The following is an 18,993-nucleotide window of genomic DNA, read 5'->3' on the forward strand; positions in this document are numbered from 1 at the left end:
TGTTGACGATAGTGATAAATCATTTGTGTGTTTGACACTTGATTTAGATCCACTTCAAAATGCAATGGGTGCTTCATCCTTGACCCGTTCTACACCCTTCCAGCAAGTTAATTGAAAACCAGGCCAGTAGTTTTCCTGTAATCCTGCAGACAAAGAAACAAACAAACTGAACTGAAACCGTGATCTTCTTGTTAGAGGTAACAAGCTGAGCTCAACTGATAATCAGTGGAGGTGACCGAAACCAAAATCGCTTTGCTATTTTCTCTACTAGTGGTAGTTCCTGTATTATTCCTGTATTTATCCTCATCCCCAAGCATGTCTTACATCTCACCTTCATTTTGGTCTCCAGCCTATGAGTGGCAGGGTCGTAGAAAACCTCTGCATCCTGTCAGCGTTGAGGTTGATGAAAAGAGGCTGCAGGTCTACGACAGATCTGGAGCTGCTCAACGCTGCCTCAATCTGGCCAACCAGGAACATCTGGATGTCCTTCTTTCCAACAACCGTAATCATAAAGCTCTTCTGCTCAAAGTATCAAAAGAGTATGACCTGGTGAGTATTAAGAGGGGATGGTTTGCACAAATAGTCTCTGATTCAGGTTAGAGCGAAGGAATACTTTTAAATAATAATAAGAATAATAAAAATAATTCATCTACAAAACCAAATTCTGTGCTCGCATTTAAGCTTGTTTGCAGTTTAAGCATATCCAATGTTCTCGCTTCTGCCATGAAGCTGCAGTTGCCAGCAAGATTCTGCAGATGTACCTGATCTCCATCTCCCTCCAATCCTGTTAATCTACTGATGCTCCCTGTTTGCACGTCCAGGTGCTGTTTTTTGATGACGAGAGCAAACGTGTGGAATTTGTCAAGCACCTACGCCTGGGGGTGACAGGCATCACACAGGAGATTAGAGTGAAGGAGATGAGAGAGGAGGAACTGCTGAAGGAGGCTTTAACCAGAGAGCAGAGGGCTCAGATTGTGGAAACTTTCATTCGGCATGCTTTCTCTAAGGTACTGTCAGCCTCTGGATGATTACCTCATCCTCCGCTCTGTCACAGCGGCAGCAGCTTTAAGCTCGGCCACAATATGTCGTCAATGCTTGTTTGAGGTCAAATTAAGTCGGACCTCCCGCCAAAAGAACTAATTGTTGGTCTCGTTGGTGAGCTCACCCATGATGGACGTACAGTAACCTCAGTCCACGTCGGAGGTATTACTGGTGGCACTATGGTGAAGTAATGACACCGTCTCTCTGGTGCACAGGTCTTGGAGATAGAGAGGTGTGACGCGGGAGACATGAGTGGCATTTCCCGCAAGAAAGCCAGAGAGGTTCTCCAGTGCGAGCTGACAGCGTCTGAGTTTGCTGGTGCACTAGGCCTCAAGTCTGACTCCTTGTTTGTGGACTCCATGTTCACACTAGCTGATAAAGATGGAAATGGTTACCTCTCCTTCCAAGAGTTTCTTGATGTAATCGTTATCTTCATGAAAGGTAAAAACTGCACGACTCCAGAGGACTGTAGCTGTCATTCAAGCACTATAAATGTAAAATTATAAAATGTATGAGCAGCTGTAGGCAGAGGATTTAAATTCCAGGTAGATGGTGTGAATTATATTGAGGTTTGTTGTTTCAGCTGCAAATGAAATTAAATGTACTAAACACTTCATGAAATCAATTAATAAATATAAAAGTAAATAAATAAAAGTAAAGAAAAATCTGTGTCATTACAGGCTTTATAGATTGATGTTATGTAGATAACGACAGCTAAGAATGAGCATGAATGTCAGGTCTGATATTTAAAATTTCAAAATCTTAAACCAGTAATAAGTCTCACCCTACACTGTGACATTAATGACACTGTGTGTTTGTGTAAACAGGGTCTTCTGAGGAGAAATCCAAGCTTATGTTCTCCATGAATGACATTGGTGGAACCGGTTACTTATCAAAAGAAGAATTTGCCAGGATGCTCAGGTTTGATGGATTTCTCTTTTTTTCATGACTGCATCTTTTTCTTCCATCTGATGGTTCATCTCCAGCCTGTTTGATGTGCTGCAGGTCTTTCATTGAAATCTCCAACGGCGCTCTGTCAAAGAGCCAGGCAGAGGACGGCATCAAGGCCATGATGCAGGCCGCAGGCTTTGATAAAAAGGAGAGAATCACATGGGAGGACTTCCATTTCCTCCTGCGGGACCACGAGAAGGAATTGCAGTTCGCTCAACTTAATGTTAAAGGTTGGAGAAAGTTTTGTCAAAGAACTTTTTGTTAATCCTCATTTCTCTGACCTCGTCTGATGAATCTGTCTGTGTTTGTGTGTGTGTGTGTGTGTGTGTGTGTGTGTGTGTGTGTGTGTGTAGGGATGGAGAAAGCGGGGAGGAAGCGGCTAAGTCGGGACATGAGAGTGTCCTTCATCTGTCCAGTTAACAGGTAAGAAAATAGGACACGCAGGCTGTAATCACTCACCCAGATCACAAATATAACAACTGTTGCCTGTCACTGTAGAAACAAACAATGATTCAGTACAACTTTTCTGCTTCTCCTCTTTTTGTTTCTGCAGCAACAAGACGTATGGAGAGGAGCTACGAAGACGGAAAAAGTTTGTTCCTTGTTGAATTTTTCTATTCCTGTAAATGACTTTGAATGACGGTTGAGGAATGATATGAGAGACAAGATGTTTGGAGTCTTTTTGCTGAATGTTTTCTTTCACCATTTTCCAATAGATTATTGACTCTGATTAGGACTTCAACAAAAGATTGTTTATATTGTTGATTATAAGTAATCTGTTGACTTTTTTCTTTAGTAATTGCTTGGTCTATAAGATGTCAGTTTTGTCCACAACTAAAGAGATTTCCTTTACTCTTAGAGTAAAGATATGATACAATATTTACATTTAAGAAGTGAAAAGAAGAGGATTTGTACCTTTTTTCCCAAAACAGCTACTCTGAATCTACTCAAGATAGTCGTTGATTAATTTGACAGTTGATAACTAATCTATATATTATTGCAGCTCTAGTTCTGATTGTCTTTCAGTTCTTGCTGGTCACTAACCCTGCAGCTAAATGACAGACAGAACACACAATATTTACAGAATATAATCTGACCAATTTTTTCCAGGTCTACTGTCAGAACTCCAAACGTCTATGTGAAGCCAAAGCGTGAGCAGTACATCAGGAACCCGATCCAGCAGAAGATCCAGCAGTTCAAACGTTTCATTGAGAATTATCGCCGTCATATTGTCTGCTTCATCATCGTTTACAGCATCGCAGCTGGTGTGGCCCTTGAAAGATGTTACTGTGAGTAAGAATCATTTGTCTCCTTGTGCTGCTAACTCATGTTAATGTTTCGTAGTCTCTCTTTACCTTCCAACCTCGTATGACTCTGGTCAGTGTGAGTCTTTTCAACCAACTTTCTAAAACATTGTTTTCAGACTACGCTTTGCAGGCCGAAACTACAGGCTTCCCTGAGACTTCAGTCGTTGGCATCGCTGTCTCTCGTGGCACGGCGGCCGCCATCTCCTTCCTGTTTCCCTACATGCTCCTCACCGTGTGTCGAAACCTCATCACACTGTGCAGAGAGACTTTCCTCAACCGATACATCCCCTTTGACGCCGCCATCGATTTCCATCGCAACATGGCCATGACTGCCATCATCCTTACAGGTTTTCAAATGATGGAATTTTTAGTTGTAATGTAATGGAATGTTTATGCACATGATCTCACTCCTTTTTCTATCCTGACTGCAGTTGTTCATAGTTTGGGCCATGTGGTCAACATCTACATATTCTCCGTCAGCGACCTCAGCATCCTGTCTTGTCTGTTCCCCAAAGTCTTTTCAAACAACGGGTAATGTCTGAAATATCTGCCAGATCTTTGCAGCAATTTGTACAATTTGCAGAGTTTTTTTGGCTAATTTACTTATCTATTTTCATTTTAGGTCAGAACTTCCTATGAAGTGGTCATGGTGGTTCTTTGAAACTGTTCCAGGTATCACAGGAAACAGATTTTAGACAGTCAGTGTTACATGGACTATTTGTTATTTTATGCTATACTGTTGCTATAATGTTTTTTCTCTGTTTCCTAGGAATGACCGGTGTCTTGCTTCTCTTTGTGTTTGCATTTATGTATGTTTTTGCGTCGCATTATTTCCGTCACATCAGCTTTCGTGGGTTTTGGATCACACATTACCTCTACATTGTAGTGTACACTCTTGTAAGTACTTTTCTGAATTTAGTATACCCTAAATGCACTCTGCATTCAGGTGGCAGTTTTATAAATCGTCTAATTTGTTTTCATCCAACAGACAATTATTCATGGCAGTTACGCCCTGATCCAAGAGCCTCGTTTTTACATTTATTTACTCCCACCTGCGCTGCTCTTCCTGTTGGACAAACTAATCAGCTTGAGCAGGAAGAAGTTGGAGATCCCGGTGGTCAGAGCTGAGCTGCTGCCTTCAGGTGACATTTACAATTCACCAAAAATCAGCTTTAAAATGTCTCATTGTTCTCCGTCTCTCCTTGATTTTATTACCGTTTCCATTGTTGTTGCATCGATGTGCCACTCTTTTCCTTGGCTGCCCTATCTGTAGGTGTGACACATCTGGAGTTCAAGCGACCACAGGGCTTTGTGTACCGTTCAGGCCAGTGGGTTCGCATTGCCTGCCTGATGTTGGGCACAGATGAGTACCATCCATTCACACTGACTTCAGCCCCTCATGAAGAGACCCTGAGCCTGCACATCCGAGCTGTGGGGCCCTGGACCAGCCAGCTCCGAGAGCTCTACACTGAAGAAAGCTTGATTGAGCTCGGATCCTATCCAAAGGTAGGCCAAAGCATTATTTTATGTGTGTAAATTGTTTCGTCTTTGTCTCCATGTATAGTCATTACATGATTTTTTTTTTTTCCTTTTCATCCTAAGCTGTACTTGGACGGCCCGTTTGGTGAGGGCCATCAGGAGTGGACTGACTTTGAGGTGTCTGTCCTGGTGGGAGGAGGGATTGGAGTCACCCCATTTGCCTCCATCCTCAAAGACCTGGTGTTCAAGTCCTCCATAAAGTCCAAGATCCAGTGTAAAAAGGTCAGCCTAGTGTACATTTCTTCCTCTTGATGATTGATTTATTTGTGCAAGAAGCTCACTTTACAATCTCTTCTAACTCTGGCTGATTATTTGAAGGTGTACTTCATCTGGGTAACACGGACACAGCGTCAGTTTGAGTGGGTGTCAGACATCATCAGGGAGGTGGAGGAGTTGGACACGCTGGAGCTGGTCTCAGTCCACACTTACATCACTCAGGTGGCCGAAAAGTTCGACCTCCGCACCACCATGCTGGTGAGATATGCAGTTCCTATGATAAAAAAAGAGTACCACTCCTCTGTTGCTCTTCAGTTTAGGGATCTTGTTCTTTCAGAATAATAGAAAAAGTCTGAAACAATCGAGAGGGTAATGAGTTAAAAAATCCTTTGATTAATCATGGCTGTTGAGTCACAACAATAGTAAAAACATGGCTGTGTGTTTCAGCATTTAAAGCCTTCATCAGGACAGTATAAAATGGCTTCCTTTGGGCTCTTACATTTACAGGTTAGCAGAAAGGCTTTTTAACTCATGAACCTCTTTTTCTAAGACTGAACTAAAACAGGAAGTTGACTAGTTGGGAAATATAATATTAAAATTGAAATGAATGAATGAAAATATGAATACATGAAAACCACTGATGATTTCCCCCTATTGTGTCCTCATGTGTGGACAGTATGTGTGTGAGCGCCACTTTCAGAAGGTGTGGAACCGCAGTCTCTTCACCGGCCTACGGTCCGTCACCCACTTCGGCCGTCCACCCTTTGTGTCTTTTTTCAGCTCGCTGCAGGAGGTTCACCCTGAGGTCAGTCCTGCACCGCTATCTTGTATTTGTCTGAAACTGCATCCAGCACATAATTATTTGAATCAACTAACTTAACTAATTTTCTCTGTAGGTGCGTAAAATCGGTGTGTTCAGCTGTGGACCACCTGGACTGACGAAGAATGTGGAGAAAGCTTGCCAGCAGATGAACAAGAGGGATCAGGCTCATTTTATACATCACTATGAGAACTTCTAACTTAACAGAAGGGGAGATGAGACACTTTCCTCTGGAGAACACAAGTTACTGCAGCAGTTTAGGTCTGTCTCATGTAAAATGAATGTGTCTTCTTCACATCTTTATTCTCTACTCATTAATGTTAATGTTATATTCATCTCTAACAGTTAAGAGACATCTTATTTCATATATTGTATATCATACAAATACAGGGTTTTATTCACAAATCTGTCAAATCAATTTCATCATGTATGCTTTAATTTGTAGTTTGTTAGCTGTCATTGTTTGTCAGGTTAGTCTGTGCTTCTGTTGTCTTAATAGATTGATTTTTGTTTGTCATTGATTTCTTCTGCTTTTGTATGAAATATCTTGAATGAATAAATTAACATTTTAACAATACATTTGTATCACTGTCATGTCTGAAGGAAGCTTCCTCAAACACAGTTAGAAACACTGTCAGTGAAACACTCGGAGATCTAACAGTGGTACCTTTAATGTGATGTCCTTGTTGTAGGACATCTGATTATGTAAGGACCTGTGGGGTTTTGTGCAGTGGAAGTTCTCTAAATTCTGCTGTCGGCTCCTTCTGCTGCTTCTAGCTCTTGGACTAAAGTCACACTTGAATTGACACAAACTCCCAAATTTGATTTGTTGGTTGAGTGATGAGCTAGACAGCTCCTCCACCCAGAGGAAGACGTAACAGTGTAAAATGTAGATTTTCCTCAGGGAGATGAATTGTTTGTTACTATGCATCTTTCCCATTAATCTGTGACAAACTGCACTTCACATTCTTGTACTTGATATTTGCCTTGTACAGTGACTGCGGTCTGTAGGAATGTTACTTCACTGTGCCAAAACAAAGGGTTGCACACGCTTGTTTGCTTATGAAACACATGTAAGATATGAAGGGTGTATGCACATAGTTAATCACATGAGTCGATATCGCAGCAGTCGTCTGAAACTGAAAAGTGAGCAGAAAAATAACTGACCACAGAGGTATTTGGCTTTTTTTCCCTGAATGTCACAGTCAGTTCCTGGACATTTGGCCTGAGTGTGCGTGGGTTATCAGGCAAACACATCCGCTGCACTGATTCTGTGTCTAAAAGTTTAATTGTTTCAAAAAATGAATAAAAATCAATAAGGAAATGTACAGTGAGGAGTCTGCAAGCTGATTCTGTTTTGTTCTCTTCTTCAATTCATTTATTTACTCAGTGGTTTCACTTTAAGCGTGCTCTCTCCTTCAGGAACATCCTTCTCTCTTCACACAGTTACACAAACACTAACACCTGGCAGCTGGCCAGTTCAGCCACAGTTCAACCACTGACCTGGTGGCCACCGAGCAGCTCCACTGGAGCAGAGGTCATGGGTCTTGACATAGGACTATATAAGCATCTCTAATGAGGTAGGAACAAGCAATTATATTTTATTTTGCACACTCAGATGTATTTAGCCAGTCAGGAGACTGAACTGACAACCTTGCAACTCAACTACAATACTGTGTCAAACGCAGAGATACCGCACTTCACCCCCTCACATCACACCACTGTTACTGCCCAGAACCTCATTCACCTTCTCGCCTACATCAGACCACACACTAAAAACCTGGGCGCTATATTTGACGATGAGCTTAGTTTTAAATTCTTTGTCCGGTTCAGTTTCTTCCAGCTCAGAACCATCTCCTGTCAGGCATTTCCATACACCATCTGACAGGGGTCGACTGATATGCCTTTTTCAGGGCTGTTACTGGTACCTATTGTTAGAAAATAAAGGAGAATGATGAAATTTTTTTTTAAAAAATCAACGAGGGTGATGGCTGGTGTATCTCTACCCTCTGATCTGGAAAGTGTCGTTCATGTGCTAACATGCTAAACAGGCACCATTTCCCTTCTACAACTAGTCCAAAAGACTGCAGCCTGCTTTTGGACTAGTTTTTTGTTTGGTACTTATCTTGCTGTAGTCCTTCAACACCCACTATTCACCCACCTGCACCAACTTTAATCTTGCTGTATTATATACATGTGTCTTGAAGCTTTTATGTATAAACAAACATAGTGTCTGTCTTTGTGGTGCAAATCTTGTGTCATATTAATGAAATTAACTTGAAAACTGAAGGCTTCTCATCGAAAGCCCATTTCATTTCATGGCTTTTCATCTTGTAACACGACAAATAACCGGGCTCACTTTAAAGCTACACAGAAGCAGATTAGCATTTAAAAGAGTACTGCTGCCTTCATAGGCCGAGGCAAACAGAGTTGATTCGATTCCCTGTAGTCTTGGCCTGAATAAAAGTACTGATCCTGTGACTCTTTTCCGACTAAAGCTGTTTTTCCTTGAAGAGCTGTGTTGAATGCAGATGGATGTAAGTGCTCAGTCAGTGAGTGAGATCAGCGATCAAAGGCTCTCCAGATCAGATGCAGGACTCTTGTTGCGCAGGAGGGAAGAGAGTTTATTGTGCAGCCATCTGAGGCCAGGGAGGAATGTTCTTTTCTCGGACGGTATTTTCGGTGCAAACAATCTTCCTTGTGACATTATGGGAAGCAGGAAGTGTTCGTTTACCATCAAGTCTATTAGGAATCTCTGACATTCCCTTTCTTTTCCTGCTAAGGTGACCATAAATGAGAATGTATTATCTTCAGTCTATTCTGTTTAATGTGTTCTCGTCTCTTCCGTGCAATGCCTCCATTTATTCATCATTACACTCTCATTTAAATCACTCTAATCTAATCTCATCTGCTGATTCCCTGGAAAGAGATTGGCGCAGAAACAAATACGATTAAGGTTCATGTAGCAAGACTTATAAGGAAAGCAAACACCTATTATGTGACATGGCTCCTGCATTATTTACCGTGTCAACAGGAGCTTGCCTACACTTGTAAAACTGTCCCATAAATGTTCTGGCATGCCGACTACAGCTGGTCAAACAGAAGCTGGACCGTCAAGTCAGTAAGTAGCTGACATCACTGTGTGACTCATCTTACAAGAAATCCAACAAAATCAAAACTGCTGTGTAACTCCACATGCCATTAATGAGAGAAGTGATAAGAGCCCAGCTGTTGAGAAGACAGATATCAAGAATGTTACGGCCAGCTGAATAATAGGAGAGCAAATAGGACAGCCCTATATAAATAAGTATCCAGACTGACTTTGTACTCATGATCATATATCGACTTATTACTGATAATTGATAAGCCTTTTGTTTATTTTATCAGTAAAGGAACATTTTAGTTAAAACCTTCATTTGGAAATCTTTTCATACAACAAAGGGATTACATCACTCACACTGCTGGTAGGAGCACAGACTGAAATTTCCATCAGGACACGTTATCATCATCATCATTTGTAATTGAACTGTGACCTCCACTCACTTGTAAAGGCACAGAGCAGCTACAGAAACAGTTAAAGAAAGAAAGGCTACGGTGTTTACCGATTGTCCAACAGTTGTTAAACCTTCATTTCATTACATTACAGTATATTAAATAAAAATGCCTTTTACGCTGCTTAACCATTTGTCACAAACTCGACATAAAACTTAAAAAAACAATAAATTGAAACTGCACTCTCAGCTCGCAGGAATATGTACCAGTATTGGCACATCTGTTGCTGTTTCTTCTTCAGCTCTCTCATCTATTATGAGGTATTGTCAAGGTTGAGCAATGAAAAGAACTCCACAGCTCCATCCGCCATCCACACCTTTATTTTAGACCTGGCAACACAAAGGGCACATTAGCTCCTGAGGAGAACTGAATGTTGACGCTGGATATAAATTGTGAGGTAGGCTGATGATATGTTCAGTATTCATGAGCACAATTTAGAATTAAAAAGTGATTGAAGTTGATATAACAATGCACCTGTGTTAGATATTTTGACTGCAGTATTTTCTTTTTAAAAAGGAAGACACTGACAGTGTGATGACTGCACTCTGGGTAGTTAAGCCTAGCTTGAGAGTTAGCTTGTGCTAAGGCTAGTTTGTCCTCCATAACTGTAGCCTGGAATTAAAAAAAAAAAAAAAATGTTCCTAGTAATACAGTTTGTTATATAATGTGAAGAAGACAGAAGAAGAACTAAATCTTAAATCATAGGAAGTGCCGCTGCTGCTAAAAGCTAGCTAGCCCAGCTTGGCAGACGAGCAGCTTGGCTGTGGCTACTTCAGCTAATTCAGCTTCAGCTAGCAAAGTCATACAATATCTATTGTTCCAGACACCAAGGAGAACATTTTTCCCTTTTAGTATCACACACAGAAAAAGGGGATTCGGTCCATGGCGTCCTACAACTCTGAAGTAATCCAGGTGTGTGTGTGTGTGTATGTATTATAGGCCTATGTTTACAGTAGCTGCTTTTAAGGTGTATTGAACCACACCATTCACAGTCACATTCATTTATAAACCAGTATTTCTTAAACCATACCTCAGGCGCCCTGCACAGGTAGGATATTGCTTTGAAAGAGCAACTTCACCTAATGCACATGTGATGTTCGGTGTATTTGTCACTATACTGCCCATGAGGACGTCGTCTGGCACTCTGAGATTGCTGTAGTCAAAGGGAAAAAAAAACACTGTAGAAAAAATGCAAATGTTGCTACACAATTCTCTCCAGTGTTATTTTTCAAGTGGGCGCCCCTCCATGACTGGTACCATCCACAGCAGGGGAATGCTGTGAACATGGAGTCGTTTGTCATCTTGACACATCCATTGTGTTAAAGAAGCTGAAAATCATTCATATGTTGTATTCATCACAGTCTGGTACTCGTGGAAACACGTTGGCCTTGGATCAATAAGGATCAAGTGATTTCTTACAGAGCAGCCTTCAGGTTTTTGCAACATCATCTCTGTGATCTTTGACGTGCTGAATCAGCACAGGTGCACACAGACGCCTGATAACTTCCACCTTTTATATCAGACAGCTGTTGTGTAATCAGCAGCTATTTGCAGCATTTCATAATGTACTGTGAAATATTAAGGAATGATTGGGCAATAAGATAAGGACTTTCTGTTCTAGCTTTTTAACATGGTTTACGGGTTTGTGGTGGCCCACTGATAATAAAGAAAAAGAAAAAAGGAGGCGACCACAAATGAGAGAACTCCTGTGGTTCAGCAGCTGTTAGGTAATTTCCCTGATGCAATGTTGATGCCGTAAACCTCCATCCTCACAGATAACTTAGGGTTTATACTATTAAACGATACATCCTTATAATATATTCCTTTAATTGTTTTAACAAAATAGGTGAAAAACAATAAATGCCACTGAATCAGTTTTCTGTCTCCGCCATCATTCCCCGTGGCCCCGAGGTGATCCCTTTATAAATTGACTGCAGTGTCACAGATGGGCTGTGCACTCAATTCTAGTGCAACACTACAGTAGCTTGACTTATGCAAATTGGGTAGGCATTTCCCCCAAATTAGCATTTTTTGCTACAGATTTTACTTTTGGTGTTACTGTCTCCTCTGCAGCTCAGCAGGGAAACGAAGAGTTCATTTGCAAAAACAACGTCACTGATTTGATTCATTTTCCTACATTATATTTTTCATTCTCAAACCTGGATTCACCAGTCAAGCAGACTTCTCTTTCTTTCTTTCTTTCTTTCTTTCTTTCTTTCTTTACATTAATCTACTGACAGAAAAGTGAAAAAAATAGTCTATTTTCAGTGACAGGCTTGTTTTTGTATTAAAGAAATGTAGGTGGGAAAAAAAATGAATCGTTCGGTGTGTTCAAACTGCGGTGGATTGATACCAGAAGCACAAAAAATAATATAAAAATCAGCTTATATCCATTCAGAAGAGCCCAAAACCATGCCTGTACTCCAAACAGCTTTCAAGTTCATTTTCTTGATCAAACATACTCTTTCTTACATAAAATCTTTTGGATGTGGGACCTTTACTTACAAATATAGTATTCTACTAGTGTGTACTTCTCAGTTAAGGATCTGAATACTTCCTGCCACTGTCTATGCAGCCCTCGCTGATCGAATGGCACCCTCTTCTGGTAAAGTGCGGGCCGCCCTCCATCCTCTCACACAGCAGCTGGAGAAAATGGGATTCAAGGTCACACTGCTTTGTGCTGCATTACTCTTTTTTTTAATAGATTTTCAGTACAATACATTAAGCTCCCCTTTAAATGCCCTTGTTCCATTCTATTATGTGTTGACGCCTCTCCTCAAAGGGAGCCTGGCATCTCGATGTAACGGGTCAATGCCCATGACAAAATGGTTTAATCTCACTCTAATCAGGTGTCACATTCACGGCAATAATAACCAGGAAGGTGAGTATTTAGAGTGCTGATCAGCAGACAGACTGGGCAGCTTAAAAGTTTGTTGTGTTCGGAGGAGACGTAGTGGATTGGAGCCTCGCAAGCCTTCGTTTGTAAGTCCCTGATGATTTACCCAAAATAACTGTGGAGTTTGTGACATGTTGTTCTAAATTATCTTCAAGGGAGTGACAGAGAGGGAGAAACTAGTTGGACATATTTTAATTAAAGGGGGCGTATGTTGATTAAATGACAACTTAAGGAGCTAAAATGTTTGATGCTCCAACGAGATGATGTAAACTACGTTGCGGATGTCTGCACAGTGGTGAGCAGTTTGCATTGGTGTACTTAAGAGTCGGTTAATCTTCTTAGTGTCAGTAAGTACCCAGCTAGAAATCAGCTACTGCCCAGATTGTCTCTTCCTGCCCCAGATAAACGACTCAGACAACAACAAAGCGAGCCTCGAGGAAATATGTGGCATGGTCGCTTCCCTGGCATGAAATATGCGCCTCCCCTCCCTCGGGAACTGCGTTGACAGAGCCGTGGAAGAAGTTTTGGTGGGTCTCCTCAACTTGAAGATGTTTGGCAGCGGCTCCAGGAAGTGGTTTGTGAGGAGGCAGAAGAGGCAGCCGCAGAGGCCTGGCAGGAGGCCATGCGCCAGGAAGAAGAAGAGGTGGGCAGCTAAGATCCTCAAACAGCACCGACAAAAGATCCTGAATGACCTGGACATCAACAGTGTGCTCCCCCACCTGGTGTATGAGAGGGTTTTCTCGCTGGGGGAGTACAAGGAAATACTGGGACAAGAGTCCAGCAAGAAACGGACGGAGATATTCCTGGACCAGCTGTCCTCGAAGGGGCCTGCTGCATTCTGCTCATTCTGCTCTGTTTTGGAGGAAGTGTGTCCCCACCTGCTAACCTCCTTTCTGCTGGATGGGGAAGGTACAGTCATTTGTTAACCGCTGATTACATCATTGAGTAACACTGGTCTGCTGCTAACGATGATTACCATGACAAGTATCTTCACAACGAATCGATAAATGTGGCCTATAAAATGTCCAAACATTGTGACAAATGCTTAGCACAATGTCCTTAGAGACAAAGTGACGACTATAGATCGCTTCTTTTGTTCAGCCAGCAGTCTAAAACCCAAAGACTGCTCATTGACTATCACCAGTCACAAAGAAAAGCAGCAAATCCTCATATTTAAGATGCTGGACACAGAAAATATTTGACATTTTCGCTTGAAAAATGAATAAAACGATAAATCTTTTGATTCACTAATCGATTAATCGGCTAATTAATCGCTAGAGTAAATAAATAGCACAGCACCCAGAGGTCATAGAGGGCTGTGTGTTCCTGTTTTCTTAAAAAAAAAAAAAAAAAGAAAAACTTTCAAAGAGCATACCAGAGTTTCAGCTCATTGATCTGTAGCTGCTCTCCACTTATTTCTCCACTTATCTAGTGTAACATTTAATCTTCTCAGATAAATTAAAAACCCTGAAAAACAAAATAAAATAAAAGAAGAAAACTACTTCGCAGTAAGCCAGCGCCGCAGACTAAGAGCCAGCAAAAAATAGCTTCTTAAATCTGGATGGCTGAGGGGATTACTGAGCCGCCAGCGTTCCTAACTGGCCTCTGACAACATATGGCCTCAGCGCGGCTGCAGTCTGCAGGGCCTCGTCTCCGCTGCGCTACTCCAGATCAATATGCTGTACTTACATTTACATAAACCTGAGCACTCTGAGGAAAATGACTCGCATTTACAGCTCAGCGAGTGTCTGCTTATCTGCAGCTAATATCCCTCATTTAAGAAGTTGTGAGTCGTCCTGCTTACTCATCCATTCAGCGGAGAAGACGTGTAAATTAAGAGCGCTATAAAAAGTGTCTCATATATTAATCTGTTCCCACAGATGGTGCCCCAGGACGGGGCAAGAAGGGGGGCCTCACTGTGCCCCCTAACAGTCCGGGAGAGCCACCTCTCTGCTCCCCTCCCATGTACACCGACCCTGTGTTTGACTCCAGGTGAGAGCCACTCTACATATCCCTGGTGTTGTTGATGTTTCATGAGTCGATAAAATAATTCCAGCAATGTGTTATAAAAGCTGTTTCCGAAGCACCTTGGACAAAACTAAATTCGAGTGATGAGGTCATATCAGAGACTTTGATTGACGCATCGGAGCATTTTCTCACCGTCCTCACCTCATCTCACACTCAAGGAACATTTCAAAATGGAGTGTTTCTGGCGTCTACCATATGTGGGCCTTGCAGTTAACAAACCACCGTTTCTGCTCTCTTATTTTCCAATGACTTATTCTGGACACAATAGTTTTAACCATGCAGAATACAACAATTTCAAGGAGGCGCTCTTTTGAATGTGAGTAACAAACTTGCATGTTCTCATTTATCTGCGTCTTGTTGCTTCGCACGGCTAATGTGTGTGAAATGTGGTCAGAAACAGTGTTTTTGCTCTGTTGCTTTATGATGATTTGCATGGCTGCACGTCCCGAGAGCTCAGTGTTGTTGTTGCTTCCTGTTGCTCTGCATGATTTTCTGCACTGTCTTGTGCATGCTCATTTTCTTGCTTTGCTTTCACTTTGATCATTTGAAAACACTGGGGCACAGCCTTTCAGTGTTGAGCCTGCATGTTCTCCCATGCTTGACCCATCAGTGATCGGTCAGTGCCCTTGACAAAGGAGTTCATTGTAGTCTTGTTCTTGTTTTCGTTCTTTTTCTGGTTCTTCTTCTTGTTCTATTGTGCCAAAGGAAGGAAGGAGAAGAATAAGACAAGACTCCAAGTCTCTATGGACTGACTTAGTGCTCCCCCAGGAAATGTTGATTAAAATGTGTTGTTCCTATAAACACATAAAGAATGAAAGAATGAAAAGGTGCGTTTGACAACGCTCTCATCCAAACACCAAAGAGGGAATATGTGTGTTACTTCCTCACAGCACCCCGGTGAGGTTTTTTTCTTTTTGTCGCACATCTGAAATGTAACTACTTTGGCAGAATAGATCTTCCACAAGTGCAGGCCATTGCAGCACTTTATTCATGTCTTAAAATGGTGATACTAAAATACATACATGCATAAATGAAACGACACAAGAGAGGAGCATAAAATGACATCTGCAGAGCTTTTCTTTTGTACACGAGCAGAGCAGTTTGGCACACCGCTGCTGAGTCCGCTGTGAGGCTCTGTGTCGGGCCCTGTGAGCGCATCATGACTGAGTGATGGGTGTGTTTGTGTGTGTGTGTGTGTGTGTGCGTGTGTGTGTGTGGACCCTGGAGGGGAGAGACAGGGACATGTTGACAGTGTGTTTATACGTGTGTGCGTGTGAGTGTGTGAGAGTGACGTAGAGTGGGTGATGTGATGCCTGAAGTGACGGAACAGACAGGCTGATATGCTCCCTAGACCGTTAAGGAGGCCTCTTTAATGTATGACAGCTAAGTCAGCATGGAGACAGCTATCCCAGTGGTCCGGCCCAGGGCACTGACACACACCAACACGCGCACACACACACACACACACACACACACACAAAAAACACAGACAGGCTGACAGGGACACGGCATAGCAGCACATACAGTCAGAATAGCCACAGAGCGTCCTCTGAAGATGCAGTACGCTAACAAGGAAACGTAAGTCCTCTTGAAATGTCATTTCAGAGTTAGATGCTGGTTTTTGTACGCAGGACTCTTGAGCACAGCTGTGTGTGATGATGCTCGCCGGATCCTAACGTCTCCCACATTGTATGTCAGGGAAGGCAGAGCCCAGGGAAGGATGTTCTTCCCGTGCTTTTTTGATTCATGCTTGCTCAAACACAGTGAGCAAAATCAAGCGTCGGGCAAGCATGACTGCATGTATATCTAGATAAAAACGGCATAATCTTTTGTTTATTCGCTCTTAGGAGAAGTAGGACAGAAACTGCCTAAAGTCATGGATGCTTGGCTTCAGAATGTGTGTGCCAGCATGCGTCCCTGTGTGACAGAGTGAAGCATGTCTGCAGCCGCGCTTGTTATAAATGTGGGAGCAACCTGGGAATATTTTCCTCGTGCGGTGTGAGCGCTTTATTTATTTTTTTCCCTCGCCCCTCTGATGTGCACACTTTCTCTGATCCACAGCGGAAGAGCAGATTGATTGTCAGCTGTGAGGGTTCAAACAGACACTGTGTTTATTAGTTTGGCTTTTCGTGTCCGCCTCTGGTCAGTATCCTGCTGACTGAGAGTGAACATGCAGCATTTAATCACATCTCTGGGCTTCTGACTTAAAGGGCACAAAGGACCTATGTATCACTGTGAGAGAAGCACAGAAACCGAAACGAGAATCCACTTTAAGGGTCCTTGACTGCCATTTTGTTTTCACGAGGCTCTCGTAGTTTTTCAAGCAGTCATCTGAGTCTGAACTCTAAAAATTAAAGTGCTGATTTAAGTGCATTAAACGCACGGTTACGCAGAAATATTGATTGGATTGACTGCGTGGATGTATCACTTTCTCCTCCGGTGGATGTGTGTGTGATCCGCCAGCGTGTGTTTGGATATGCGGCCTTATATGTATATGTGAGGCTGCAGCGATGATGTAAGTCACCGTGCCTTCATCCATAAGTGGAGAAAATGAGATGCTGGCAGGTTGAGAAGGAGGTGGAGGAGGAGGAGAGGAGAGATTAGCTGTAGCTGTGAGGTTATGCTTCTCTGTGCTGATGACTCACCTCACAGCACATAGAGAGAAAGCACTGCGACAGCGCCGAGGTGTGACTGTGTGTGTGTGTGTGTGTGTGTGTGTGTGTTTCATTACTCTTGTGCTTCTTGGTGCAGTGCATTCATGTGAAGAGGACTTTCTCTGTGAACTTCTCCTCTTTGTTTGGTGCAAAAGTAATAAATCATGGTGTTACAGCGGTAGTGGTTCTTAGGGCTTTCGTCCAGGTTTGTCTCCTCTGGGAGCAGACTCTGAGTCCTACAAACCAGCTCTGAGGGTTTTTTTTTTTTTTTTTGCTGTGCAGAATAAAAGTGGACAAGAGAGTCTAAGGACACAGGAAAGAAGGGCAGCCCTGTCTGTCCTATTTACGCGCTGGAGAAAAAAAAAAAACGACTGTAGTGTGTTATGGGCGCACACGTGTGCCTGTGCATCTCTGAGCTTGCCTGCCTGTGTGTGTGTGTGTGTGTGTGTGTGTGTGTGTGTGTGTGTGTGTGTGTGTGTGTGTGCGTGTGTGTGTGCAGCGTGCAATAAAAGATGTCAGCGGTGGGTTCTCATGTGAGAAGGGTAATGATGGGGCCGGCTGCTCTGAGGCATCACTGTGGAGATGCAGAGGGGGGGATGCCAATGTGAAATCAAAGTGCTGCAGTGGAGTGTGCATGGGTATGCAGTGGGCTTCAGACTGCAGCACAACCGCTGACCCACTGCTGTCTCAACGCTTCCCCACTGACACACTACTACTGGTTCCCATGCACGCTCCCTGTAATGTGTGTGTGTGTGTGTGTGTGTGTGTGTGTGTGTGTGTGACAGATAGAGAAAGAGAAGGAGGCTCCCACTTCCCTCTAATGGCTGCTGTGTCTTACATGCCTGATAATGACGGTCCGTATTGTCTGGTTAATCAGCAGAGTTATCTGAATGGCGTCCTCCTCAATGGGAGCTGACAGAGTGCGTCGCTGGTAGGTTTGTCGGAGCCCAGCTCTGCTCTGATGATTCCATTAGTGGCGTGTTAGTTGAGTGTTGACTGGATTCAAGGGGCTACGGACAGGAAGCAGCGACGTCACCAGTGATAGCGTGCAGCCAAGACTCAGTGTACAGGTTCTCTTGTAAGGGAGAACTGAATCATCCGGCGCCATCAGACCCTAATGTGTGGTCCCATCATGGCAGTGTTCTGTTCTCCAGGCCATGAGGCTGAAAACAACCTACTGAATCGTCACCTACATTCTGTCAATAGGATTCTGTGTCAGCCTCATGCAGATCTGTTATTTGTTTATATGTTCATCTCCAATTTGCATTTTTATGTTATCAACAGTAATAATTATTCTTAGACTGTCTTTTAATTTCACTTCCTGCTAGTGCAAACTATATTATACTATTACATGCAATTTAGTACAAAACACTTTACCTGATTCTGCAGCTTTACAGAGCTTCAGAGTGAGTTTCAGCTCAGTGTTTCATGGTCTGGCCACGACCTCTGTGTTTGGGCTCACTCTCACTGCTGTCATGATGGTGTTTTCTGCCCCAGCAGGCAGCTATTTTCAGAGAAAAGGCTCCAAAAACACACTGCACACTACCTGCTCAGCACCAGACAGCAGACAGACACAGTTAGCCCACTAGCTGGTGAACATAGCGGTACGTTTAGCAGCTAAATAGGCAGATATTTTGTTCAAGAGGTTGGTAGAGACCAAAAACGGAGCTAAAAGAGAGTGAGCATGACTCCAAAGTAATTATAATGTAGCTAGATATTTAAAGTAACACCTTTCTACAAATATGTTCATCAACTTAAAAGGTAATAATATTGTGTTCATAGCTTGTTTCTACTGCCCCAAAATGGCAGAAAAAATAGCTATTGCTGGTTTAAATGGAGCAGTTTCAGGAATAATCCTCTCAAAACCAGAAACTGCTTAAAAATCTACTAAACTAACCTTTTAATTAGTACCAAATTATATAGATTTTAACAGGTACAAAAACAGTTGATGATTTCCCAACTATAAACTAAAATTGCAGTGTGAAATTT

General features: G+C 42.6%; 2 protein-coding genes across 2 annotated transcripts in view; both read left to right on the forward strand.

Moving 5' to 3' along the window:
* The window catches only part of duox (dual oxidase), a 14,857-nt gene extending 8,406 nt beyond the window's left edge, over positions 1–6,451 (forward strand). The window contains exons 17-34 of the mRNA XM_037106687.1: positions 350–549; positions 822–1,007; positions 1,257–1,482; positions 1,869–1,962; positions 2,047–2,222; positions 2,346–2,415; positions 2,546–2,584; positions 3,103–3,281; positions 3,416–3,646; positions 3,731–3,830; positions 3,922–3,971; positions 4,069–4,196; positions 4,288–4,441; positions 4,573–4,805; positions 4,902–5,060; positions 5,157–5,312; positions 5,731–5,859; positions 5,951–6,451. Of these exons, the coding sequence (XP_036962582.1) occupies positions 350–549; positions 822–1,007; positions 1,257–1,482; positions 1,869–1,962; positions 2,047–2,222; positions 2,346–2,415; positions 2,546–2,584; positions 3,103–3,281; positions 3,416–3,646; positions 3,731–3,830; positions 3,922–3,971; positions 4,069–4,196; positions 4,288–4,441; positions 4,573–4,805; positions 4,902–5,060; positions 5,157–5,312; positions 5,731–5,859; positions 5,951–6,073 (2,633 nt within the window). The 3' untranslated portion in view covers positions 6,074–6,451. The remainder of the gene's footprint in view (positions 1–349; positions 550–821; positions 1,008–1,256; positions 1,483–1,868; positions 1,963–2,046; positions 2,223–2,345; positions 2,416–2,545; positions 2,585–3,102; positions 3,282–3,415; positions 3,647–3,730; positions 3,831–3,921; positions 3,972–4,068; positions 4,197–4,287; positions 4,442–4,572; positions 4,806–4,901; positions 5,061–5,156; positions 5,313–5,730; positions 5,860–5,950) is intronic.
* A 6,329-nt stretch (positions 6,452–12,780) lies between these two features.
* The window catches only part of tjp1b (tight junction protein 1b), a 69,580-nt gene continuing 63,367 nt past the window's right edge, over positions 12,781–18,993 (forward strand). Inside the window, exons 1-2 of the mRNA XM_037106999.1 lie at positions 12,781–13,231; positions 14,203–14,314. Of these exons, the coding sequence (XP_036962894.1) occupies positions 12,796–13,231; positions 14,203–14,314 (548 nt within the window). The 5' untranslated portion in view covers positions 12,781–12,795. The remainder of the gene's footprint in view (positions 13,232–14,202; positions 14,315–18,993) is intronic.

The sequence above is a fragment of the Acanthopagrus latus genome, chromosome 8, assembly GCF_904848185.1.
Source record: "Acanthopagrus latus isolate v.2019 chromosome 8, fAcaLat1.1, whole genome shotgun sequence".
NCBI lineage: Eukaryota > Metazoa > Chordata > Actinopteri > Spariformes > Sparidae > Acanthopagrus > Acanthopagrus latus.